The 26061-nt window shown below is 49.8% G+C and overlaps 2 protein-coding genes and 1 pseudogene across 2 annotated transcripts in view; 2 read left to right on the forward strand and 1 right to left on the reverse strand.

Annotated features, from left to right (window-relative positions):
• The window catches only part of SEC14L1 (SEC14 like lipid binding 1), a 75919-nt gene extending 75592 nt beyond the window's left edge, over positions 1-327 (reverse strand). The window contains exon 1 of the mRNA XM_030827392.1: positions 143-327. The gene's annotated coding sequence lies outside the window, so the exon portion shown is untranslated. The remainder of the gene's footprint in view (positions 1-142) is intronic.
• LOC100579711 (golgin subfamily A member 6-like protein 9) lies at positions 1-25218 on the forward strand. The gene is given in 10 exon segments (XM_030827112.1): positions 1-330; positions 792-838; positions 19669-19951; positions 21617-21724; positions 22346-22402; positions 22603-22689; positions 23347-23425; positions 23698-23699; positions 23778-24248; positions 24815-25218. Coding segments are annotated over 10 exon segments (1626 nt in total). The 3' UTR covers positions 24977-25218.
• LOC115838281 lies at positions 20002-20714 on the forward strand (annotated as a pseudogene).
• Positions 25219-26061: the final 843 nt, after the last annotated feature.

Here is a 26061-nt window from a genome sequence, read left to right on the forward strand (position 1 = left end):
ATGGCAGCCGGGGCCGGGGAGGGACGGGCTCAGCAGGCGGGCGGCCAGGAGTTCCGGGGGGCCCGCCCGAGAGGCTCCGGACTCCACGGAGACCGGGACCGGGGCGGCGGCGCACTCGGACCCGCCGCGACGACGCGCCTACCTTTTGTCAGAAAGGCCGGGCCTGGGACGCGCGGTGGCGAGGGGCGCTCATACCGGCGGCTCCGCGGGGCAGTCTCGGTTCCAATGCTCGGCGGCCGTAGCTCGACCGCCGGTTCCGGGGAGGGGGCCGGGGAGGGGGGAGGGGGAAGGGGCGCGGCGAGGGCACTTGTGGTTGTTACGGGTGACGGGGTGGGCGGGGCCGGGCGCCGGGAGGGGCGCGCGTGCGCGGCCGCGGCCGAGGGAGCGGGGGCGGGAGCGGGCGACGGTTGCTAAGGAAGGGGAGGGGGGAGGACACCCGGGGCCAGAATTGCGCAGGCGCGAGCTCCGAACCGCGGGCGTGGGAGGAGCTCGGAGAAGGCGCCGGCGCTGACGCAGGGCTGGTTGTGCCCGAGATCCTCGTGGCCCCTCCCAATTTGCGTCATTTGTTGGGGGCGGGGCCGGGGCGGGGCTTCGCGAGTAGCGGGCGGAGGCGGAGTGAAGCCCCAAGGGGCTGCGGGCGTGCCGGGGAGGGGTTCGGCTGAGCGGGAAAAAGGAAGTCTGCGGGAGGTCAAAACCACCGGGGCCCTCCCGTCTGGCTGCTGCTCTGAGGCCTGCCTCTGGTCGCCCTGGCGGCTGCCCCAGTGCTTCCTCATTTCTTGTTGACTGTTCAGGAGCACCAGCCTGCTCGCGCGCAGTGCCCCGACCGCATTCTCGCCGAGTAATGGGGAGGAGGCGGACGCCGGTGCTGCGCGGCCCAGGGCTTGGGAGGGTTCGGATGGGCCCGGGTGGAGCCCAGCGGCATCCTTGTCAACACATCTACACGGCTGTAGTGTCGGGCCGCGGGCTTGGGCTTGAAACTGAGACACGCGCCCAGGTCTGCCCCTCGGAAACGAGCGTGCCAAGGTGGAGCTGCTGAGTAGCTCCCGAATTTCAGCAGGAGAGCACCGTCCAGCTCCAATTTTCAATCGGGTACCAGTGAGACATTTTGGGGTCCTTAAGAGGAGCTCATGACTGGAAAGGGGCACCTCGCATGCCCACCCACACAGCAAAGCTGGTTTTATAACCAACATGCAATTTCACCGTCAGAGTCACTGTTGTTCCGTTCACATTAGTCACCCCGGGTGGCTGTACATTTCATGCTGCCGTTGGACAGAACGTTTTTGGACCTGTTTAGGAATTTCCATCAAAGCCAGTTTACCAGACACACAAGCAAATCATTCATGGCCTCATCACCCCTTGTGTTCCACGTGAAACCATCATCTTCCAGCTTGGTCACCCACATTATTCACTACATTCAGTCTGACTGGCTTTTGCTTGTTTGTGGAAATCACATCCACCGGCCGGGCGCGGTGGCTCACGCTTGTAATCCCAGCACTGTGGGAGGCCGAGGCGGGCGGATCACGAGGTCAGGAGATCGAGACCATCCTGGCTAACACGGTGAAACCCCTGTCTCTACTAAAAATACAAAAAATTAGCCGGGCGTGGTGGCGGGTGCCTGTAGTCCCAGCTACTTGGGAGTCTGAGGCAAGAGAATGGCGTGAACCCTGGAGGCGGAGCTTGCAGTGAGCTGAGATCGCACCACTGCACTCCAGCCTGGGTGACAGAGCGAGACTCCATCTCAAAGAAAAAAGAAATCACTTCCACTTCAAAAGATGCTTTAAGGCCGATTGCGGTGGCTCATGCCTGTAATCCCAGCACTTTGGGAGGCCTAGGCGGGTGGATCACCTGAGGTCAGGAGTTTGAGACCATCCTGGTCAACACGGTGAGACCTCGTCTCCACGAAAAATACAAAAAGTAGCTGGGCGTGGTGCCAGATGCCTGTAATCCCAGCTACTCGGGAGGCTGAGGCAGGAGAATCACTTGAACCCGGGAGGCAGAGGTTGCAGTGAGCCGAGATCACGCCACCTGCCCTGCACTGCAGCCTGGGCAACAGAGCAAGACTCCGTGTCAAAAAAAAAAAAAAAAATTGACCTGACCTGCTGAACTTCTAGATGTAACCACCAATTTACAGGAAATACAGAATAGAGGAACATGCTAAATGACACCAGGAAAACAATTGGCAAAGTACAGACTGTGGGAAACAGTACAAGACAAATATATTCTTTATCGAATTCCAAAGGGAAAAAAGAGGGGAATGGTCAATCTATAGATTAAAAGAGATTGGGAAATTTGTTGAGCCATACATTCCTTTATGATTTGCAAGCTTTTATATGTATATTATACTTCAATTAAACATTTTGAAGAAAAAACAGACTTGAGACAAAAACCAATCACAAAAAACTTTACTCCCATTTTTTTTTTTTTTGAAACGGTCTCACTCTGTTCCCCGGGCTTGAGGGCAGTGGCATAATCATAGCTGTCTGCAGCATCATCACCTGGCCTCCAGTGAACCTCCCATCTCAGCCTTCTGAGTAGCTGTGACTACAGGCATGTGCCACCACGCCTGGCTAAGTTTTGCTATTTTTTTCCTTAGGTTTTTTTTTTTCTTTTTTTCTTTTGAGACGGAGTCTTACTCTGTTGCCCAGGCTGGAGTGCAGTGGCGCGATCTTGGCTCACTGCAACCTCCACCTCCTGGGTTCAAGTGATTCTCCTGTCTCAGCCTCCCGAGTAGCTGGGATTACAGGCGAGTGCCCAGCTAATTTTTTATTTTTAATAGAGACGGGCTTTCACCATGTTGGTCAGGCCGGTCTCAAACTCCTGACCTTGTGATCTGCCTGCCTCAGCCTCCCAGAGTGGTGGTATTACAGGAGTGAACCACAGCACCCAGCCCACCAACCTCCTACTTGCCTGGGGACCAGACTGCCTTTGTAGGACTAACAAATTAGCCACAAGATTAGAAATTATGGTTTAGGAGTCATGCAGCTGGAGGCTACAAGATTCTGACCCTCCCTAAACTGCTCCTAAGATCAGTGCTTGAGACATTTTGCAGATCCTGCACTTGATGGCTCAGCGGGCACCACCCAGATCAACAAATTGGCTCATCTGATCTTGTGGCCCTCACCCAGGAACCGACTCAGCACAAGAAGACAGCTCTGCCTCCCTATGTTTCATTCCTGACCAATCAGCACTCCTGGCTGCCCCTGACCCACCAAGTTGTCTTTAAAAACTCTGCTCCCTGAATGTTCAGGGAGACTGATTTGAGTAATAATAAAACTCCAATCTCCTGCACAGCTAGTTCTGTGTGGATGACTCTATTGCAATTCTCCTGTCCTGATGAATCAGCTCTCTCTAGGCAGCAGGCAAGGTGAACCCCTTGGGTGGTTATACTGTTATCCGGAGAAGGGGGTTATTTGTAAAGATAAGCAATCTTTTGTTACAATAAATGCTTTTTCATGAATTTGTTGAAGCAAACAATGAAGGCACGTATTGGTTTACAGTCTAATATTCCTGAACAAGAATCTCCTGGATCAAATAGTAAGTCATGGTGACACAGAGGTCTTAGGTCTCAGTCCTGATGGCTAAGCTGTTGTGGACGCAGGTGGTCTTATTCCTCATCATCAGGAATGTAGGCCCTGAAATAGTCTGAACTCAAATCTCGTGTAATCCACAGTGTTGGAGGTCTGGCCTGGTAGGAGGCATTTGGATCATCAGATCCCTCATGAATGGCTTGGGCCGTCCCCTTGGCCATAAGTGAGCTCTCTCTAAGTTCGCATGAGATCTTCTCACTTAAAAATGGGCGGCACCTCTCCCTACTCTCTGGAGCTTCCTCCTGCTTTCACCACGTGACCTGCCTGTTCCCCCTTCTTTCCTTCCACCAAGACTAAAAGCTCCCTGAGGCTTCACCAGAAGCTAAGCAGATGCCAGTGCCATGCTTCCTGAACAGCCTGTGGAATCCCTTAAGCACTATTCAAACATATAATGATACTAAGAAATTATTGCTTTCTTGTAGCTGAGCACGGTGGCTCACGCCTGTAATCCCAGCACTTTGGGAGGCCAAGGCAGGTGGATCCCCTGAGGTTGGGAGTTTAAGGCCAACCTGACCAATATGGAGAAACCCTGTCTCTACTAAAAATACAAAATTAACCAGGCATGGTGGCACATGCCTATAATCCCAGCTACTCAGGAGGCTGAGGCAGGAGAATTGCTTGAACCTGGGAGGCAGAGGTTGTGGTGAGCCAAGATCGCACCATTGCACTCCAGCCCGGGCAACAAGAGCGAAACTCTGTCTCAAAAAAAAAAAGAAAGAAAAAGAAATTATTGCTTTCTCTTAAGAACGCCAATTAAACTTTTTTTCTTTATAAATTACCCAGTCTCAAGTATTTCTTTATAGCAATTCGAGAATGGCCTAACATGGGCCCCTTCTGTGTTGCTACTTTGCCATTATCACAGTATGTCTTCCCCCTCCAGCCAGCAAGTCGGAGGAAAGGGTGAAGAAGAGCAAACCTGCTCCCGAACGACGCTTCCTTGGAAATGATATGCATGTACAAACACGCGTGCCCACATGCGTGCACACATAAGCACACATACATACTTCCCATTGGCCAGAACTTAATCACATGGGCACACCCAAGAGCAAAGAAGGCTGGGAAATGTAGCCTGTGCCAAGTGACCACACACCCAGCTACAAACTGTGAGTTCTGTTGCTAAGAAAGAAGCAAAGGATGTATGATATTGGTGGCAACTAACAGTCTCTCTCATCAAGGATATAATGAAACTATTAAAATGTAGTGGTAATGTGTGTTTGAAAAATTTCAAAAGGAAGAAAGAAGGAAGGAAAGAAAAGGAAAGAAAAAAGAGAAAGAAAGAGAAAGGAAGGAAGGGAGGGAAGGGGAGGGGAGAGGAAGGGAGGGCAGGGCAGGGCGAGAATGAGAGAAAGGAAAAGGGAAAAAGAAAGAGAAAGGAAAGAAGGAAGGAAGGAAAGAGAAAGAAGGAAAGAGAAAGAAAGAAGGAAACAGAAAGAAAGAAAAGAAAGAGAAAGAAAAAGAAAGCAAAAGAGAAAGAAAGAGAAGGGGCCAGGCGCAGCGGCTCACGCCTGTAATCCCAACACTTTGGGAGGCCGAGGCAGGCGGGTCACAAAGTCAGGAGATCGAGACCATCCTGGCTAACACATGAAACCTGTCTCTACTAAAAATACAAAAAAAAATTAGCCGGGCGTGGTGGCTGGTGCCTATAGTCCCAGCTACTCGGGAGGCTGAGGCAGGAGAATGGCATGAACCTGGGAGACGGAGCTTGCAGTGAGCCGAGATAGCGCCACTGCACTCCAGCCTGGGTGACAGAGCGAAACTCTGTCTCAAAAAAATAAGAAGAAAGAAAAAGAAGGAAGGAAGGAAGGAAAGAAGGAAAGAGAGAAAGAGAGAGAGAGAGAGGCGCCAGGTACATGGCTTATGCCTGCAATCTTTGGGAAGCCAAGTTGGAAGGATTGCTTAAGCCTGGGAATTCCAGACCAGCCTGGATAACATAGAAAGATCCCTATCTCTACAAACAATAATGAAAAAAAATTAGCCAGGCATGGTGGTACATGCCTGTAGTCCTTGTTAGTCGGGAGGCTGAGGCAGGAGGATCGCTTGAACCCAGGAGTTCGAGGCTGCAGTGAGCCCTGATTGTGCCACTGCGCTCCAGCCTGAGAGACAGCCTGAGAATCAGCAACACTGTGTCGAAAGAAAGGAAGGAAGGAAGACAAAGAAAGAAAGAAAGAGAGAAAGACAGACAGAAAGGAAGAATTTCAGAATAAAAGAAGTCTATACAGTGTGATAAGTGCTAGAAATGAGAAATAGGGACAGTGCTATGGAGCCAGTTTCTGGAGAGTTGAGGAAAGTCTCACAGAGCAGAAACAGCTGACTAGGGAGGGACATATCCAAGGTTGAATGAAGTTACTGGTGGGAGTATGGTATCACTCAGATGCAAAGAAAACCAAGAGCAGAATTCTAAAGAACTCCAACTATTAAGAGTTGGGATGTGAACAAGAACCAGGGAAGGATGCTGACAAGCAGAGAGGTGGAAGGAGAACCAGGAGAGAGAAGTGATGCCCTGCTCCCCAGCCATGTCAAGTGGTATGGGGTCAACAGAGCCAAAAGATGGGTAGCAGAACGAGAAGACAGCTCCTGGGCTTCGGTAATAAGAGGGCCACTGGTGTCCTTGCTAGACATGAATTCACCAGGCTTCAGGGACAGAAGACAGACAGCAGTGGGTTGAGGAGAGAATGGAAGCCAGGACAATGCGTGTAAATACTCAAGCCAATGTGACAGAACACAATCTTTTTACAAAAAACAAAAACGGAACATAAGAATTGTTTGCAGCTGGACATGGTGGCCACCGCCTGTCATCCCAGCACTTTAGGAGGCTGAAGTGGGAGGATTATTTGAGCTCAGGAGTTCAAGACCAACCTAGGAAACACAGTGAGACCCTGTCTCAACAACAACAACAACATTATTTTATTTTGTTTATTTATTTAATTTATTTTTGAGACAGAGTTTCGCTCTGTCACCCAGGCTAGAGTGCAGTGGCACGATCTCGGCTTACTGCAGCCTCCACCTCCTGGGTTCCAGTGATTCTCCTGCCTCAGCCTCCCAAGTAGCTGGGACTACAGGTGCTTGCCACCATGCCCAGCTAATTTTTGTATTTTTAGTAGAGACGGGGTTTCTCCATCTTGGCCAGGCTGGTCTTGAACTCCTGACCTCATGTAATCCACCCGCCTCGGCCTCCCAAAGTGCTGGGATTACAGGGGTGAGCCAACGTGCCCGGTGCAGAGCATCCTTATTAGTGAGTGCCCCTCACCTGTGTGTTGTTGCCTCTCACTTGGTGAATGGAAGCCTTGATGGGTGCCGTGTAAAGGCTACACATACCAGGTGCCCTTGGGACCGAAGCGCAGGATACCCAAGAGTCCATAGCAAGACACTGTGAGTTGCTCAGACAAGCCCCCATTAGAAGCCTGAGTCTGAAGCTGCTGTTCCACTTGGCCGCCACGAGCTGACCTCAGGACGCAGTGTCAGCAGCCTGGTCACAGCTGCACAGGCCCCGACAGGTGGGCAGAAGCATCGTGGCAGGACACATCCCCCCCTGGCAGGATTAACCTGAGGTAGGGGGGGCTGTTGCTGGGTCCTCAGGCCATATCTTCTCCATTGCTTTTAGCAAAATATTAGGAGTCACTGAAATTTCGGCCTCCAGAGCTCAACCTCTTCTCCACCACAACAAAAGCAGCATGGGAACCCGTAGCATAAGAGGACTGCAGCCAGGTGCAGTGGCACATGCCTGTAATCCCAACACTTTGGGAGGGTGAGGCAGGAGGATCACTTGAGCCCAAGAGTTCCAGAACAGCCTGGAGAGCATAGTGAGAACTTGTCTCTACAAAAAAAATAAAATAAAAATTAGCTGGGGGTAGTGGCACTCACCTGTGGTCCCAGCTACTCGGGAGGCTGATCCTCAAGTGGGAGAATCACTTGGGCTCAGGAGTTTGAGGCTGCAGTGAGTCATGATTGCGCCACTGCACTCCAGCCTGGGCGATAGAGTGAGACTCTGTCTCAAAAAAAAAGAAAAAAGAAAAAAAAAAGGAGGAGTGGGGTATAGTTTAGGGGAGTGTCACTTCAAGAAAAACAGTGGAAGGCAAGTGACAATCTCAAACTAAAATTTCAGCCTCCAGAGCCCAACCCCTTCACTACCATAGCAAACGAAACAAGAGATAATGCTCAATAATCCCTTTAAACAATGCTGAGAGTCAGGGCCAGCTAATTATCTAGGTTGTGCCAAGAGACCCAGGGGCACTTACTTCCTATTTTCTGGTGGCCTTATACGCCCTGGCATTTGTGCTTCACTTCAGTCAGTTACAGGGACATGTCAGAGCCCATCCTGGGGTTTTGTGTTTAATGCACGCAGACTTGCCCAGGTGCCGTTGCTCACGCCTGTAATCCCAGCACTTTGTGAGACAGAGGTGGGTGGATCACCTGAGGTCAGGAGTTTGAGACCAGCCTGGCCAAAACATGGTGAAACCCTGTCTCTACTAAAAATGTAAAAATTAGCTGGGTGTGGTGGTGCATGCCTGTAATCCCAGCTACTTGGGAGGCTGAGGCAGGAGAATCGCTTGAACCCAGGAGGTGGAGGGTGCAGTGAGATCGCGTCATTGCACTCTAGCCTGGGTGACGGAGCCAGACTCTGGCTCAAAAAAAAAAAAAGAATCCACACAGAATAAAGGCCTAATAAAGGAAGAGACCACTTTGGCATTTGGTGGTAAAAGAGTTAAAGACAGCCTTGCGAGGCATGACTGATACTCCTGACATGGGCCATCTGGCAAAGTTTCCAGCCTGGAAAAGTACAGAAAATGTAGGTTACCCTACAGGCACAATTTCCTAATTGAGTCCTGGCAATAATCCAGTGGCCTTGAACTAACACAGTGCATCATTCCCGACCTGGGAAAACTTCAGGCCAAGAAGCTGGATCTGCAAAAGTTATCATCCAACCTTCAATATTTCCAAAATATTTCATTTCAATCTGGAGAGGCAAAGTCCCTAAAACTAGCTGGTTTATCTACCTAAGAGTCTTCCTTCTTTCAGGACACCCTTCGTACTACTAGAGAATTCTCTCTCAAAAATATAAACTCACTCCCTTGTGCAAAAAGTACATTGACTGCAGAATTAAATTTAAACTTCAAAGCCTACCATTCAAGATCATCTGTAAATCTTGTCCCCAGCCTCGTTTGTCCAGAATGATTTTATATTCATCTCCACTCTATTCATTTATTTATTCATTCCTTTGGGGATTCAACAAACATTTATTCAGCACCTTAATTTCTCCGAACATAGCACTGGGTTATAGAAAGATCCACTACAGCTGGGTGTGGTAGCTCACGCCTGTAATCCCAGCACTTTGGGAGGTCGAGGCGGGTGGATCACCTGAGATCAGGAGTTTGAGACCAGCCTGGCCAACATGGTAAAACCGCATCTCTACTAAAAATACAAAAATTAGTTGGGCATGGTGGTGGGTGCCTGTAATCCCAGCTACTTGGGAGGCTGAGGCTGGGGAATCACTTGAACCTGGGAGGCAGAGGTTGCAGTGAGCCAAGACCACGCCATTGCACTCCAGCCTGGGCAACAAAAGCGAAACTTCATCTCGAAAAAAGAGAGATCCACTACAAAAAAGCAGATTTTCCTACAAAATGCCAGCCTGCTCTATAGGACAGACACCTAGCAGTTGAAACGCAACCTATTCAGTTCCGCAACGGCCCAATGTAGCTCTTCCCTGAAGGCTTTTCTGATGCCTCTTTCCGTTGGCCCATGCACTTGGCAATTCCATCATAAGGCATGTTGGCTAAAACTAGACTGTCCGTAAAAGAACGGGATCTGTGTCTTCTGTTGAATTGTAAGTTGCTTGGGTACCATCATCACTAATTTTCTCCTATTTTAATAGCACTGGCATTTTCTAGAACCCTATTAAATATCTGTTGGGTTGAACTAAATGAACCTTTGATGAGGCCTTTATTCTGAGTGCATTTAACACATCTCAGGCTAGGCAGTCTATAAACCCAGCACTTTGGGAAGTCGAGCTGAGCGGATCCCTTGAGCCCAGGAGTTCAAGACCAGCTTGGACAACATGGCAAGACCCTGTCTTTACAAAAATACAAAAATTAACTGGGCATGGTGGCATGTGCCTGCAGTCCCAGCTGCTTGGGAGGCTCACTTGACCCCGGGAGAGAGAAGTTGCAGTGAGCCATGATCATGCTACTGTACTTCAGCCTGGGTGACAGAACGAGACCCTGTCTCAAAAATAAATAAATAGGCTGGGCGCAGTGGCTCATGCCTGTCATCCCAGGACTTTGGGAGGCCGAGGCAGGTGAATCACTTGAGGCCAGGGGTTCGAGACCAGCTTGGCTAATGTGGTGAAGTGAAACCCCGTCTCTACTAAAAAATACAAAAAAATCAGCTGGGCATGGTAGCACACTTGCAATCCCAGCTACTCGGGAGGCTGAGGCATGAGAATCGCTTGAACCCAGGAGGTGGAGGTTGCAGTGAGCTGAGACAGCGCCATTGCACTCCAGCCTAGGTGACAGAGTGAAACTCTGTCTCAAATAAATAAATAAATAAAAATTAATTAATTAAATAAAAAACACATCCCCCCCATCACATGGACTGAGCTGAAACATCCTTGGGGATGATGATTTCACCACCCCTCCACCCCACACTGGCACCTTTAGACAGCACTGTACCTCGTGTCACCAGGCGAGGACATCAAGTCCAGGGAAGTGGCCCAGCTTAGGTGGTGAGTTTCTGCAGCAGAAAGCACAGCCTGCATCTGATGAGATTTAGGGTGACAAAGGAGCGCCCCCAAGCCTTTCAGCTTCCCACTCAGAGAAATAAAAATAGCCTACCCAATCATGCTTCTTTTTGGCTTGTTTCACAAAATATAGTCCTCAATTCACCGACTGATGCAGCTGCTTGGCACTCCCTTTCCTTTGCTGGATGAAGACTTAGGGTGGCAAGTCCAGCAATGAATCCCCGGGCTGTGCAGCTGCAGGTCATAAACAGCTGGAGGGAGGCTCGACTTGCTGCTTTTAATTAACCCCCAGGAAGGAATGTCGTGCTAACAGGGTATAGACCAGAGGCCACATCACAAGGCATGGCTGGGTGAAGAATAAACAGTCGAGAAGCCTTAATCCATTTAGTTAAAACAATTGTCTCAAGGCTAACCATGGAAAAGAAAACCCTCCTCCACCTTCAGTTCTGCGGGCAGAACTGAAGACACACAGGGGTCATCAGAGGCCAGAGCTCTCCCACATCCTCCTTGCTGTGGGTGAAAGAGAGGACCATTCAGACCCCCAAATCTCCTGTTTCACCAGGAGATTCAAACTCAGAAGGTTTCAGTTCAATACCTTATTTGGGATGCATCCCATAACCAGGCACCCTACAGCCCTGCCCGGGAAGGTTCTATATACACAGTGCGACCTCCAGCTGAGAATCACACATGTGCTCACTTCACACTGCAGTGAAAATTCCATCTCTCACCCCTCCCCACGTTGGCAGGACCTGTGGGTCTGATTGAGCCACCTCAGTAGCCTAAAGCAGCTTTTAGGGTTTTTCTCCTCCAAAGGGAAAAACAAAAACAAAACAAACAAAAAAAAAAACCTAATTGGATGCTGATGGAATTTGGTGTCAGAAAATCTCACTGGGTTGTTAAGCTTGGATAAGAAAATGTTGATGAAAACATTTTGTAAATGGTTAGGCTCTATGTAAATGCTTCCCACCACCAGGCGTCCTACAGCTTTTCCTGCGGAATGTTCTGTACACATAGATTATTATCATCCCGCCTACCCCTCTAGTTGGTTGCCAGCAACATCGTCTATATTTAGATAAATCCTTCCCCATCTTAAATTTCCCCCAACAGAAAAACAATATGAAAATTGTTCAAAAGACCAATATGAAAATATGATTAAAAGACCAATGCTCATTTGTACGGCTCTTGGCACAGACAGGCTGAGAAAAATACAAAGGAATTTCTTGGCAAACCATTGTCTATAATTATGAGCTACATAAGCTAAATGGACTCCAAGGGGCTAGGCGTGCACGGGGAGATGGTCATCTTGGCTTAGTTGGGCACAACAGTCTCTATCACCCCCTCACGTTCAGAAAGCTCACTCAACTTTAAAATGCTAAGTGTGGCCAGGTGCGGTGGCTCACATCTGTAATCCCAGCACTTTGGGAGGCCGAGGCAGGTGGATCACCTGAGGTCATGAGTTCAAGACCAGCCTGGCCAACGAAACCCCATCTCTACTAAAAATACAAAAATTAGCCAGGCCTGGTGGCATGTGCCTGTAATCCCAGCTACTTGGGAGGCTGAGGCAGGAGAATCACTTGAACCTGAGAGGCAGAGGTTGCAGTGAGCCAAGATCGTGCCACTGCACTCCAGCCTGGGCGACAGAATGAGACTATGTCTCAGAAAAAAAAACATAATAAAATCAAAATAAAATAAAATGCTCAAGTGTGAGCACATAACTTGTCCTAAAAGGCACTGCACCTGCCAGCTCTGCACCCCCGCCCACCCCTGTGGCCTCTGGTCAGGCGCTGTGCTTGTGCTAAGAGGTGACCCCCAGCTGCCTACCGGACATTAGCGGGGAGATCTGGTGTGCCCCAGGAAGGAACAACCACACTGACGCAAAACCAAGAGCCTGCGTGACCTTCCTCCATACCCCCAGGTATACAAGGTACGGCTCTGAACTTTTCACCACACAAGGCTCAGGAAGCACCCACGGTTGATGTACTGTTCCAAGAAATTACCATGAACTGAGTGGCTGAGGGCAACAGAAACTCCTTCTCTCACTGTTTTGGAGGCCGTAAGCTCTGGAGGTGAAATCAAAGTGTCGGCAGAGCTGTGCTCCCTCCTGCAGCTCTGGGAAGGTCCGTCCTGGCTTCTTTCGGCTGCTGGTTGCCCTGGGTGTTACTTGGCTTACGGCCACCTCTTGCTAGTCTCCACTTCCACCTTCTCCCTTGTGTGTCTCAAATCTCTCTCCTTTCTCTTATAAAGCCACCAAAATGAGATCATCGTGGACCCTAAATCCACGATGATCTCATCTCAAGCTCCTTAACTTAATGACATCTGCAAAGACACTATTTTACAAATGAAATCGCCTTCACAGGTACCAGAGGTTAGGGCTTGGACACATCTTTTGGGAAGCCACATTCAACCCTCTACAGCTGGTTAGAAAACAAACCCCTTGGCCAGGCGCGGTGGCTCACGCCTGTAATCCCAGCACTTTGGGAGGCTGAGGCAGGTGGATTACCTGTAGTCGGAAGTTCAAGACCAGCCTGGCCAACATGGTGAAACCCCATTTCTACTAAAAATACAAAAATTAGCCAGGCTTGGTGGTGGGTGCTTGTAATCCTGGCTACTTGGGAGGCTGAGGCAGGAGAATTGCTTGAACCCAAGGGGCCGAGGTTGCAGTGAGCTGAGATCACACCACTGCACTCCAGCCTGGGTGACAGGGCGAGACTCCATCTCAAAAAAAAAAAAAAAAAAAGAAAAGAAAAGAAAACAGACCCCTTGAAACCATAAAAACGAATGAGTTCATGTCCTCTGCAGGGACATGGATGAAGCTGGAAGCCATCATCCTCAGAAAACTAACACAGGAACAGAAAACCATACACCGCATGTTCTCACGCATAAGCGGGAGTTGAACAATGAGAACACATGGACACAGAGAGGGGAACATCACACACTGGGGCCTGTTGGTTGGGGGTGAGGAGAGGGAACTTAAGAGGATGGGTCAGTAGGTGCCACAAACCACTATGGCACATGTACACATATATAACAAACCTGCATATTCTGCACATGTATCCCGTTTCTTTTTTTTTTAAGAATAAAGAGAAAAAGAAAAAATAAATAAATAAAAATAAAACAAATAAAAGAGAAAAAGAAAAGAAAAGAAACCCCTGTTGGAGGGAAGGGAGGTGCCCCTGCTCACTCTCCCGCCAGTGGTATCAGCCTTGTCAAGCCCAGAGCAGTGAAAAAGGTGCCTGCACCCCACACGGTCAGCCTCCTGGACCCCAAGGGTGCCCTCTCCTGCCTGACCCCCCCACCACCATTGCCCACAAAGCAGATGACACCAAGGGAAGGGAAGGCTGGCTTGCCCGTCACGTTATAGACTCTGGGCTTTGAGAGAGCCAGAGAACAAAGGATGTTGCTGTCCTTGGCAGGGCTGGCCTTGTTCCAAGGTTCCCGTACACCTGGAGAAGAGCTTGACCTGGCTCACATGGCACACTCGGGCACACAGAGGGCTTCTCTGGGAACCAGCCTCTTAGCAATTCCAGGAGCATGCAAGGAAGCGCTATGATGCTGGCAACCTGACCTTATTCCACATCCAGGGAGACCGAGGCATAAAGAGTTCTGCGTATTTAACCCCTACAGATCATTCAGAACTTAGGAGCCAGTTCATGTTCCTGTGTCCCCATATGATGCCTAAATTCAGTACCCTATTTAATTCAGTTACAGGTTCCTTGAAGAGCAAACACAGTTCCCTCTAATTTCTACCAATTGTATCAGGCCCAGGCCCTGTGCTAGGCACTTAACAAGCATCACGATGACCTTCATCACAGCCCATTTCGCAGATGGGGACACCAAGATACAGAGAGGATAAGTGACTTTCAGAGCAGAGAATCCGAACCCAACAGTCTGACTCCAGTGTTCACAGAGCTCTTCCTATCGCACTCCCATTCCTTCTTATTTTTGAGACGGAGTCTCACTCTGTCACCCAGGCTGGAGTGCAATGGCACGATCTCAGCTCACTGCAACATTTACCTCCCGGGTTCCAGCGATTCTCCTGCCTCAGCCTCCCAAGTAGCTGGGATTACAGGCAATGCCCAGCTAATTTTTGTATTTTTGTAGAGATGGGGTTTTGCCATGTTGGCCAGGATGGTCTCGATCTCCTGACCTCTGGTGATTTGCCTGCCTGGGCCTCCCAAAGTGTTGGGATTACAGGCGTGAGCCACCCCGCCCGGCCCCATTCCTTCTGTTGAACTCACAGTTCTTTGGCTTTTTGTTCTTCCTTCCAGGTCACCGGTTTCAAGATTTGTACATCCTGGTGTCATGGTGAAAAGCCTATTGGCGGCAAGCACATAAGGCACGTGGGATGGCCAGGGGCCTCCAGTACAGGAAGGCCCCGAGTGAAAGCCTAGCAGAGGTAGGTGCCTGTGTGTCCTGGGATATCCTACTGAACAAGCAAACCACAGACATATTCAGCTCAAAAATATTTCCATATGGTCCCGGCGTAGCAGCTGAATTGCTTTGACTCATGCGTTCTTTAAATAGCAAGTAGCAATCACCTGGATGATTCTTAATGTTCTATTTATTCCTCTATCCGTTTATTGTTCTGAGATTTATATCATAGCTCTTGAGTGCCATGTGCATGACATAATAGGGGAAAGGAAAAAAAAAACCTGCAACTTCAGAATCTAAGGACTAAGCTAAAATTTTAGAATGCTGAGTGAATCGAAAAGTGTGCTTCACTGGTGAAAATTATAAGAAGAGTTTTTTTCTTTTTCTTTTCTTTCTTTAAATCCGCTTATTCTGGCCGGCCAAGGTGGCTCACACCTGTAATCCCAGCACTTTGGGAGGCCGAGGTGGGCGGATCATTTGAGGTCAGGGGTTCGAGACCAGCCTGGCCAACGTGGCAAAACCCAGCCTCCACTAAAAATATAAAAATTAGCCAGGCACGCGCCTGTAGTCCCAGCTGCTCGGGAGGCTGAGGCAGGAGAATCGCTTGAACCCAGGAGGCAGAGGTTGCAGCGAGCCGAGATTGTGCCACTGCACTCCAGCCTGGGTGACAAAGCGAGACTCTGTCTCAAAAAATAATAATAATAATAAATCCACTTATTCTTATGTTCTAGCAGCCAAGGCTGCTAGGGCAATTTGGATCTCAATATAAAGTAAAGCTTATTCTCTGATGGAAGACATCAGATCCCCCACCTTAATTTCTGCATCACTTGCTTTAAACAGTTAAGCGACTGTACAACATGCTGAAAGGGATCAGTGATTTCTCCTGCAGCCAGTTCCAACCTGCTGAAAGGAACACTGAGAAAATATATGGACTCAGTAAACCTGAGCTGCCTCCAATGGCCTCACTCACTCCAACCCTCAACTTTGCAATGCTGGAATGTGAGTCACCTTTAAGATCATTTATCTTGGCCAAGCCTTTAAATATTATGTCTACGTCAAATAATGTCTGATAAAAGCTTAGTGCTTTTCACAGCAAAGGACAAAACTTAATTTTGAGCCACTACAGCTGAAAAAAGTGATATTATTAGCCAAGACAGGGGCCCCAGTTCAGCAGCCTGCCTCCCATTACGGTATGAGACCACCACTTCTGTTGTCCTTCCCAGTTTCTCCCCAACCTCCCCTTTTCCCTAGTTTATAAGACAGGGGAAAAGGGAGAAAGCAAAAAGTTGGAAAGAAACAGAAGTAAGATAAATAGCTAGATGACCTTGGCGCCACCACCTGGCCCTGGTGGTTGAAATAATATTAACCCCTGACCAAAACTACTGGTGTTAATCTGTAAATTCCAGACATTGTATGAGAAAGCACTGTAAAACTTTTTGTTCTGTTAGCTGATGTATGTAGCCCCCAGTCACATTCCTCACGCTTACTTGATCTATTATGACTCTTTCACATAGACCCCTTAGAATTGTAAGCCCTTAAAAGGGCTAGGAATTTCTTTTTTGGGGAGCTCGGATCTTAAGACAAGAGTCTGCCGACGCTCCCGGCTGAATAAAAAAAACCTCTTCCTTCTTTAATCTGGTGTCTGAGGAGTTTTGTCTACTACTCATCCTGCTACAGTTCCTCAGGGACAGAGTTGGGGAAAGAGTATAAATAGCCAGCCAGGGGCGGTGGCTCATGCCTGTAATCCCAGCATTTTGGGAGGCCAAGGTGGGTGGATTGTGAGGTCAGGAGCTCGAGACCAGCCTGACCAACATGGTGAAACCCCATCTCTACTAAAAATACAAAAAATTAGCTGGGTGTGGTGGCATACACCTGTAGTCCCAGCTACTTGGGAGGCTGAGGCAGAAGAATCACTTGAAGCCGGGAGGTGGAGGTTGCAGTGAGCCAAGATTGCACCATTGCACTCCAGCCTGGGCAACAGAGTGAGACTCCATCTCAAAAGAAAAAAGAAAAAAAAGAATAAATAGCTTTGAATGTGACCTTGGCTAGTTCAAACAGTTTGTTCTGTGATGTTTAGAAGTGAACCTGGGGTGAACCTGTGTAGGGACCAGCCCCACAGGGTCGGTGGGTCTCTCCCCATGTGCGGCGATAAGAGAATGTGGAAATAAAGACACAAGACAAAGAGATAAAAGAGAAGGCAGCTGGGCCCGGGGGACCACTACCACCAATGCGCGGAGACCGGTAGTGGCCCTGAATGTCTGGCTGCGCTGTTATTTATTGGATACAAAGCAAAATGGGCAGGATAAAGAGTGTGAGTCATCTCCAATGATAAATAAGGTCACATGGGTCACGTGTCCACTGGACAGGGGGCCCTTCCCTGCCTGGCAGCTGAGGCAGAGAGAGAGAGGAGACAAAAAGAAAGACAGCTTATGCCATTATTTCTGCATATTAGAGACTTTTAGTACTTTCACTAACTTTCTACTGCTATCTAGAAGGCAGAGCGAGGTGTACAGGATGGAACGTGAAGGCAGACTAGGAGTGTGACCACTGAAGCACAGCATCACAGGGAGAAGGTTAGGCCTCCGGGTAACTGCGGGAAAGCCTGACTGGTGTCAGGCCCTCCACAAGAGGTGGAGGAGCAGAGTCTTCTCCAAACTCCCCCGGGGAACAGGTGACTCCCTTTCCCGGTCTGCTAAGTATCGGGTGTGTTCCTTGACAGTTTTCACTACCGCTAGACCACAGTCCGCCTGGCAACGGGCATCTTCCCAGACACTGGCATCACCGCTAGACCAAGGAGCCCTTCTGGTGGCCCTGTCTGGGCATAACAGAAGGCTCACACCCTTGTCTTCTGGTCACTCCTCACTGTGTCCCCTCAGCTCCCATCTCTGTATGGCCTGGTTTTTCCTAGGTTATGATTATAGAGTGAGGATTATTATAATATCGGAATAAAGAGTAATTGCTACAAACTAATGATTAATGATATTCATATATATTCATACCTAAGATCTATATCTGGCATAACTATTCTTGTTTTATATTTTATTATACTGGAACAGCTCGTGTCCTCAGTCTCTTGCCTCGGCGCCTGGGTGGCTTGCCACCCCCAAGAACGGACACTTGTAAACATACTTTTTAGACTAAATCTCTGATTGCCACTTGTTTTCTAATTGAACTTATAAAAATAAAACACATTGGATGGAGGGTGGGAGTAGAAAGGAGATTTATGTCTCTTAATTGCATGTCATTGTTTCATAACAAGGCAGAACATATGGTAACCCTGGCTTTGGACCTACAGAAGGAAACACATTTTACTACCTGCTGTATGCCAGAGGTTCTTGAACACTTGGAGGGATTACTGCAGCACAGATTGCTGAACCCTAATCCAGAGTTTCTGATTCACCAGGTCCGGGGCAGGGCCTGGGAATTTGCACATATAAAAAAGGTCTCAGGTGCTGCTGGTGCTGCCAGTCCATAGACTACATTTTTTTTTTTTTTTTTTTTTTTTTTTTTTTTTGAGACGGAGTCTTGCTCTGTCGCCCAGGCTGGAGTGCAGTGGCGCAATCTCGGCTCACTGCAAGCTCCGCCTCCCGGGTTCACGCCATTCTCCTGCCTCAGCCTCTCCGAGTAGCTGGACTACAGGCGCCCGCCACCACGCCCGCTAATTTTTGTATGTTTAGTAGAGACGGGTTCACCGTGGTCTCGATCTCCTGACCTTGTGATCCGCCCGCCTCGGCCTCCCAAAGTGCTGGGATTACAAGCGTGAGCCACCACGCCCGGCCCAATAGACTACATTTTGAGAACCACTCTTGTCTATTAACTGTAAATTGTAGAACTCTAGAAAAAAGCTTAGTTTGGTCTGGGATAAGAACCACACAGGTTATGGAGAAAATCATGAAGGATTCAACCCTTGATCCCAGCCTAGTGTGGATTTCAGGTAACAAGCAATACACAGTGACATAACACAATTCTTGGTTTTCATGATTGCAAGTCATAGCCAGGTATCAAGTGAGAAATTCAGTTTCATTTGCAAGGCTTAGAGAGGCCAGGTGATTCTAGAAAAATGGGCCTTGTGTTTGTTTGAAACCAGTAAAGAGCTTTAGGTGCTTATTAAATTGAAAGCTTTGTGTTCTTACTGATTTTGTATTTTATTTTATTTTATTTTATTTTATTTTATTTCTTTTGAGATGGAGTCTTGCTCTGTCGCCCAGGCTGGAGTGCAGTGGTGTGAGCTTGGCTCACTGCAACCTCCGTCTCCTGGGTTCAGGTGATTCTCCTGCCTCAGCCTCCCAAACAGTTGGGATTACAGGCACCCACCACCACTCCTGGCTAGTTTTTGTATTTTTAGTAGAGACAGGGTTTCCTCATGTTGGCCAGGCTGGTCTTGAACTCCTGACTTCAGGCGATCCACCCACCTCGGCCTCCCAAAGTGATGGCATTACAGGCATGAGCCACCGCACCTGGCCCAAAAGCTTTGTGCTTTTAAAGATATTAGACATGTTTCTTGTTTTTTAAAAAAATCTTAACAATAATGGAGGATAAGACGACAAACATTTTCCCAAAAAAGAGAAATCATTGTGATTATTTTGTCTTATTGGAATGTTGGATACTATAGTTGGCTTCATTAATCATCAAGCATGCTATGGATTTTCCGTTTTTATAGGATCTATATCTCAGTTAAGGTAATACTGGTAATTCTTGTGCTCCATTTGAAGATGAAAAATATAGGCCAAATTCATAGACTTTGCATAGAAGCTGGATAATGAAGACAGCTCTGGAGGAACACATAGATACACACACAGAGACATACATATATATAAAGTATACACACATATGCTTTTTAAAGTTTATTTTTTACAGTTTCAAAGCTTTTAAAGCAAAATCCAGCCCCTCCCCTCTCCCAGAGTGGACAGCCCCTCCCCTTTCTCTGAGTGGGCAGGGACAGCGGTTGCATGGGCCACTTTCCTTATGATGTCACAGGTCCCTCTGGACAGGCTGCTGCCTGGCCACGCCTCCTTTCCCTTTCATCTTTCTCACTGACCAATGGGCTTGGAGTATTCAGGCCACGCCCCCTATTCTGCGTTCTAGTGGGGCCCTGGTTACACCTCCTGTGGCTCAGTCGCAGAGCTGCCTGGTTGTTGACTGGAGGCATTCAGCAGTGCTCACTGGGATTTTGCTGACGTGGCCCCAATCCCGCCTCCCTCCCCACCCTGCGATGTCAGAAAAAACACAACAGGGGAAATTGGCCACAGCCAAGAAAAAGGTAAAAACGCACCAGGTCATGGCCCCCAACCCAGCCACAGAGCCCCTCTGATGACAAGGCTGGTGCCAGAGTCCATACCACTCCTGAGGCATACCAGACTGGGCCCCCCAACCCCAGCGCCTCTGGGCTCCCCCGACCAAAGTCTTGTCAGTCAGCCCCACCCCTTCAGCAGGAGCCCAGTCCCTGCCCTTGCCAATCACCCCAGGGTGACTTTGGGCGGTGACTCCTGGGGCTCCCTGCTCCATACTCAGCCCTCACCTCCTGCCACCCCAAGCCCAACCTCCCTGGGCTCTTTGGGCTTGTGTCTCCCAGGACCTGGGTCCCCCAGCCCCAGGCCCTGCCCTCACCAGTCATCCCTGGGTGACTTTGGGCTGGTGACTCCTGGGGCTCCCTACTGCAGACTCTGCCCTCCCCTCTTGCTGCCCCAAGCTCGACCTCCCTGGGCTTCTTGGGCTGGCATCTCCGAGGACCTGGGTCAAAACCGTGTGTTTCCCTCCCCCATCGTGGAGCGGCTACTTGGGCATCGCGCTGATGTGGTCCCCTCCCCTGGGAGGAGTGGAATGTAGTGATGTCACAGTCCCCCTAGGAACTGTCATTACTGCTGCAAGACCGGCCTTTGATCTTACAACCCAGTCCCCTAAGTTTTCTCACCCCATTTCTGGTTCCTCTGGTTGCAGCACAAATTTCCAGCTGGAAGGGGAGTGGAGACTATGGGACCTAGGAGCAAGAGGTTTCAGGCTGCCTTACTCCCTTAACAATGTCTAATTGACGGTGGGAAAAGCCTACACTTCGCCTGTGAGCTCAAAACGTTGACAGTATCTCTAGGTGGCAATGGGAGAATGGGTTTGGTTTGGTTTTCTCCCAGGTTTCTACTTTCCAGAGAGACTTTAACATTTTTTTCTGAGTTCTCCACGCTTCTGGGACCAGACTGCCCTTCAGTCAGTGGTCTCTGAAATGAGATTTGCCCATCTTCTGTGGAATAGATCTTGGGAAACTGAACTTGACAGCTTGAATCTTCCTCATATCATCTCAACCTGGGGTACTTTGAGTGCCACAGGATAAATGTGGGGCATCTTTCTGAAGCATCATTTTCCCTTGATTCTCTTGAGAAAAAACATTAATGTACTTAGAGATGACAGACACATAGGTTTCCAAGCACATACCAGACTTCTCTCTGAAATGAGGCTTGGGTTGTCATCTTCCTGATAAATTCTCAGATTTAACAGAAAAGCTGCCTTCTGCCATGAGGACACATTGATATGAAAGTGTGAGAGGTACCGGTGCACTTCTTCACACCAACAGACGTGTGAGGATGTATGACTCTAAACCACACGGCCTACAGTTCCTGCCTGCTTAATGCTTACTTTTCTATCTCTGCCCCTGGTGTTGGTCCCTGGCAGCTGCTGATTCAAGGCAAAACCCCAGAGCTTGGAGTCAGAGGACTGAGTTTAAGTTCCAGTATTGCCTTTTTCTTTCTTTCTTTTGTTTTTTCTCTCCATGATATCAATCCCTCTCAGTCACTAAATGATTGTGACAACACCTTGTACAGTGGTTGGTGGCATTAAATCAGATGGTGTATAAGAGTATTTTGTCAAAACTGTAAAGGAGGATGTGGCTATAGGGGCTGATAGTTCTCACGAGTGTTACTGCTCTTTTTTCCCACAGTTCAGACAATTTTGGCGGAGGAAGAGCCCTGGCATTCCAGGAGGAAAGAAAATCAATGGCAGTAGCCCTGACACAGCCACTCCTGGTGGTTACCACTCACCTGGGGATGTGAGTCTTGGCTGGCCAGGCTCCTGGGGACAGGGGGCCCAAGGGGCAGTAGAGGGTAATTGTTAAGATTGTGGATGGACTGTTGGGTACTGGTTAAGAATCCTGGGTTTGAATTCTGCCTCTCCGTCTGCTAAGGATTGATTAGGGATTGATTAGGATATGATTTAGGGCAAGTTGCTTGAGGTCTTTGGGCCTCTCTTTTCACATCTGTATAATAGAGGTGGTATTTTTTGACTTCCATTTGTGAAGTTTAAATGAGATTCGTTATTGTTGCTTTTATGTGCATCCTTAGTACATGGCCTGCTGCAAACACCCAGGACATCCAGGAAATGGTCATTGCTCTTTGATTTTCCTCATCCCCAGTCTCAAGGGGAAGCCAGGCCAATGAGAAGAGCCACTTGCCATCAGGCCGTCCCTTTAGGAGTCACTGAAAGGGCCCCACGGTGGGATAGCGGGGAGATAAGAACCATGAGAGAAGTTGGCACAAAGGAGTTATAGGACAAAGGGTCCAAGATAGGCAGAAAAGAAGCTTTTGTCAGTTGATGGGGAAGAAAGGAAGTCAGAGGGCTTAGACAGTGAGGGGGGACAGAACATCTCCATGTGCACTCTCATCTCTTGCAGTCAGCAACAAGTGTGGAGAGAGAGGGCCCTGCGTCATCTACCCTGAAGGATCTGGAGGTAAGAGGCCCTGGGCCGATGTGCAGTGAGCCTGCAGGCCAGCCCTCCAACCTCCTCCCACAGGGGCTTTTGCTGACGTGGGGCTTGTTACCCCTCTGCCAGCTGAGACAGCCCACACCCCCACCCCCAGCCCTAATGATTGGTCTCTCTACCCCTCCCCACATTCTTCCTCCAACTCCTCCTCTCTGCATGCACCTCAGAGCCAGCACCAGCAACTAGAGGTAGCCCTGGATTCAAGCTCCACAATAATCGGCCAACTCAGCGGAAACATCAATTCACTGGGAAGAGTCCAGTGGGGTCCCCTGATTCCAGCCTGTCAATCCTCGACTCCAGTTTCCCCTTGGGGCCCTGAAGAAAGGGGCTAGGGGCCCCTGATGCCAAGGGCAAATGGGGAGCTGGGGTACCCAGGTCTCACCTGGAGGGACCCCAGAGCACAGAACATGCAGCATGGCTCTTCCGCACTGCCCTCTTTGCTGACTCTCTCTTCTCCAGACACCCCTGCTCTAGTCCTTGCCACACATGCCCTGGAGTTGTCACCTCTCAGGGAAGCACTAGCCTGACTGGTTGTCAGGGGCCGGAATTTCTGCCCTGCCTCAGTCCCTAATTTGCTTTTGAGTCTGGACAAGCCATGTCTCCTCCTTAGGCTCGTGTTTCTGGAGGAGGTAGAGAGTATCAAAGGTCTCCGTCAGCTCTGAAAGTCTGAGATTTAAAGGCCCCTAGAATGGAAACCTCAGGGCCAAGGGCTCCCGTCTGTCCTTTGCTGTCTTGTATCTCTGCTATGAAGAACTGTACCTGGCCTGTACATGCTCAGTAAATGTTTGTTGAATGAATGCACCTTTCTAAATCACAAGCTGGCAGAAGGGGGGTGGGCCTTTCTCAAAGTCTGTCTCTAGAGGTTCACCAGCCCCTCTCTCCAGGGCCCTTTCCCCCTGTGCTTTGGGCAGGCTCCTCGCATGTTGAAGGAGTGGAAGCAATAGTTGCAGAAGCTCGGGAGGAGCTTGTTCAAGTTAAAACACCAGACGGGTAAGATGGGGCTGGCATGACCTGGGAGCAGGACTGGCATCAGAGGTCTGTGGGGGTGACTTAGAATGCCCCAGGGAGGTGGGTGGATGGAAGGGCTTTGAGGCAGAGGGAAAGAGGTCTGTGCCAGGAGACGGCAAGTCTTGTCATCTCCATGAGCCTCAGTGTCCCCATCAGCAAAGAGGGAGGAGTGCCCGTTGTCAGCCACCCACAGTGCTCTCTACCTGAAAGTGACTTGGAAGATTGGCTACCATCCGGGTGCGAGGAATCATTAGCAGTGAGGCCAAGTTTGGGAAGCCTGAGAGCAGGAGCTGTGTATCAAAGGGAGGATTTTTATGGCGGGGGGGGAATCCAGAGGCCCTTATTGTCTGCTTCCTTTCTCGGCTGAACCCCAGCAGGGCCCTCTGAGGTGGAGCAGCTACAGGAGGAGGCCAACCACCTAAGAAACGAGCTGGAGAGCGTGGGAAGACGGCTCCAGGCCGAGGTGGAAAACAACAAGATATTTACTCTCCTGAAAACCAGACTGGAGAAGCGTCTACGTCATCAGGAGAAGAGGATACGTCAAACAGAGGTGGAGATCTGCGAACTGGACAACAACTTATGTGAATGGGAGGAGAGGATATGGGAAAAGGAGGAGAGGATATGTGACTGGGAAGCCAGGCTATACGAACAGGAACAGAGGCTACACGAATGGGAAGAGAGGCTGCGTCAGCAGGAGGAGCCGCCAGGGAAGGAGAGGCCGCGGGAGCTGGAGAGGGTGCTGGAGCCGGAGTGGGAAGCCCTCGATGAGGAGTGCGACGAGCCATCCAGCGCCTCGGAGGACCTGGTGCGTTGCCCCACCTGGGGAGGCTGCCCTCTTCCCTAGCCCTCAAGGCCTTTGTTTCTCCACCTGTAAAATGGGGCATTGTAGCCTTCACATGAAATGGTACTTCTAAAGGCACCTGTGAGCCAGAGCCCTGCTCTGATGGCTGTGGAGAGAGGGATGATTTTTTTTTTTTTTTTTTTTTTTTGAGACGGAGTCTAGCTCTGTCGCCCAGGCTGGAGTGCAGTGGCGCAATCTCGGCTCACTGCAAGCTCCGCCTCCCGGTTCATGCCATTCTCCTGCCTCAGCCTCTCCGAGTAGCTGGGACTACAGGCGCCACCACCACGCCCGGCTAATTTTTGTATTTTAGTAGAGACGGGTTTCACCGTGGTCTCGATCTCCTGACCTCGTGATCCGCCCACCTCGGCCTCCCAAAGTGCTGGGATTACAAGCGTGAGCCACCGCGCCCGGCCGAGAGGGGATGATTTTTCTAACCTGCCTCCACCCTTCCCGGTGCCATGGGAGGCAGACACCAAGTTCTGGGGTCTCCAGTTTTAGTGGGTGGCCACTGATTGGTTCTCTCTGTCCAGAACAAGACCCTACAGCTGGTGGAGCAGAAAGTAAAGAAGAAGCCGGGTGAGCTGAAAGAGATGGTAACCTTGGACCCATCCAAGAAGGGCTGGGAGGCGGGCACCAGCCTCTGGGGAGGGGAGATGCCAGGCCAGAGGCAGCTGCAGCCTGGGGGCAGGTGACCCCAGCACACTGCATGGCGGTCCTATGACTGTTTCTTGCTTCCTGCCCTCTGACTTTTAGAGGCGGGTAGCCCTGGGCTCCTCCCAGGTCTGGACATCATCATCCCAGCTAGAGGCATGGAGCCCCCAATCACAGAGGAAGAGACAGTGGTATAAGAGGCTCCTTATGTTGGGTGTGGTGGCTCACGCCTGTAATCCCAGCACTTTGGGAGGCTGAGGCAGGACAATCACTTGAGGTCAGGAGTTTGAGACCAGCATGGCCAAAATGGCGAAAGCTCATCTCTAGTAAAATTAAAAAATAATAATAATTAGCTGGGCCTGGTGGTGCATGCCTGTAATCCCAGCTACTCTGGAGGCTGAGACACGAGAATCACTCGAGGCCAGGAGGTGAAGGTTGCAGTGAGCTGAGATCGCACCACTGCACTTCAGCCTGGGACACAGAGTGACACTGTCTCAAAACAAAACAAAACAAAACACAAAAACAAAAAAGACTCCTTAGATTCAAACTGGATTCTGACCTCGGTTCCACTGGTCATAATCCAACCACTTTGCATCTCTAAGTCTCTGTTTCTTTAACTTCAAAAGGAAGTTAGCCTTTTCCTTGCAGAGGTGCTGATGATTAAATGAGATAATACGTGGAAACATTAGGCATGTAGCACACTCAGCAGATGGTGATTGGCTCCCCCTGCTTTTCCACCAGTCTGTGGCCTACAGTTTAAATGCTGGGAAAAAGGACGTGCGATTTGAGGCTGGGGAAGGAGGCATGGGGTTCTAGGCAAGGGAGGCAGTCTCCCTGGGCAGGCCACAGAGCCCCACAGTGCCCTCGCTACCCTATTAATGGGCCAGGAATCTGGAAGCCAGCCACCACATGCCCTCATGCCCAGGGTCTTCCTGCAGGTGGAGCTGAAGAGCCAAGAGGCTCAGAGTCTGCAGCAGCAGCCAGACCCGTACCTGTGTACCGCTCTGGGAGCCCCAATCCCACAGGAGCTGGGGTGTTGCTGACAAGCAGGGTGGTGAGTAGAGCCCCCAGGTGGGGTGGGCAGTCAGGAGCAGGGGAGGCTCACACTGTGCTCAGATTACCTCCC

Source organism: Nomascus leucogenys, chromosome 14 (genome assembly GCF_006542625.1).
Source record: "Nomascus leucogenys isolate Asia chromosome 14, Asia_NLE_v1, whole genome shotgun sequence".
In the NCBI taxonomy this organism is placed as follows: domain Eukaryota; kingdom Metazoa; phylum Chordata; class Mammalia; order Primates; family Hylobatidae; genus Nomascus; species Nomascus leucogenys.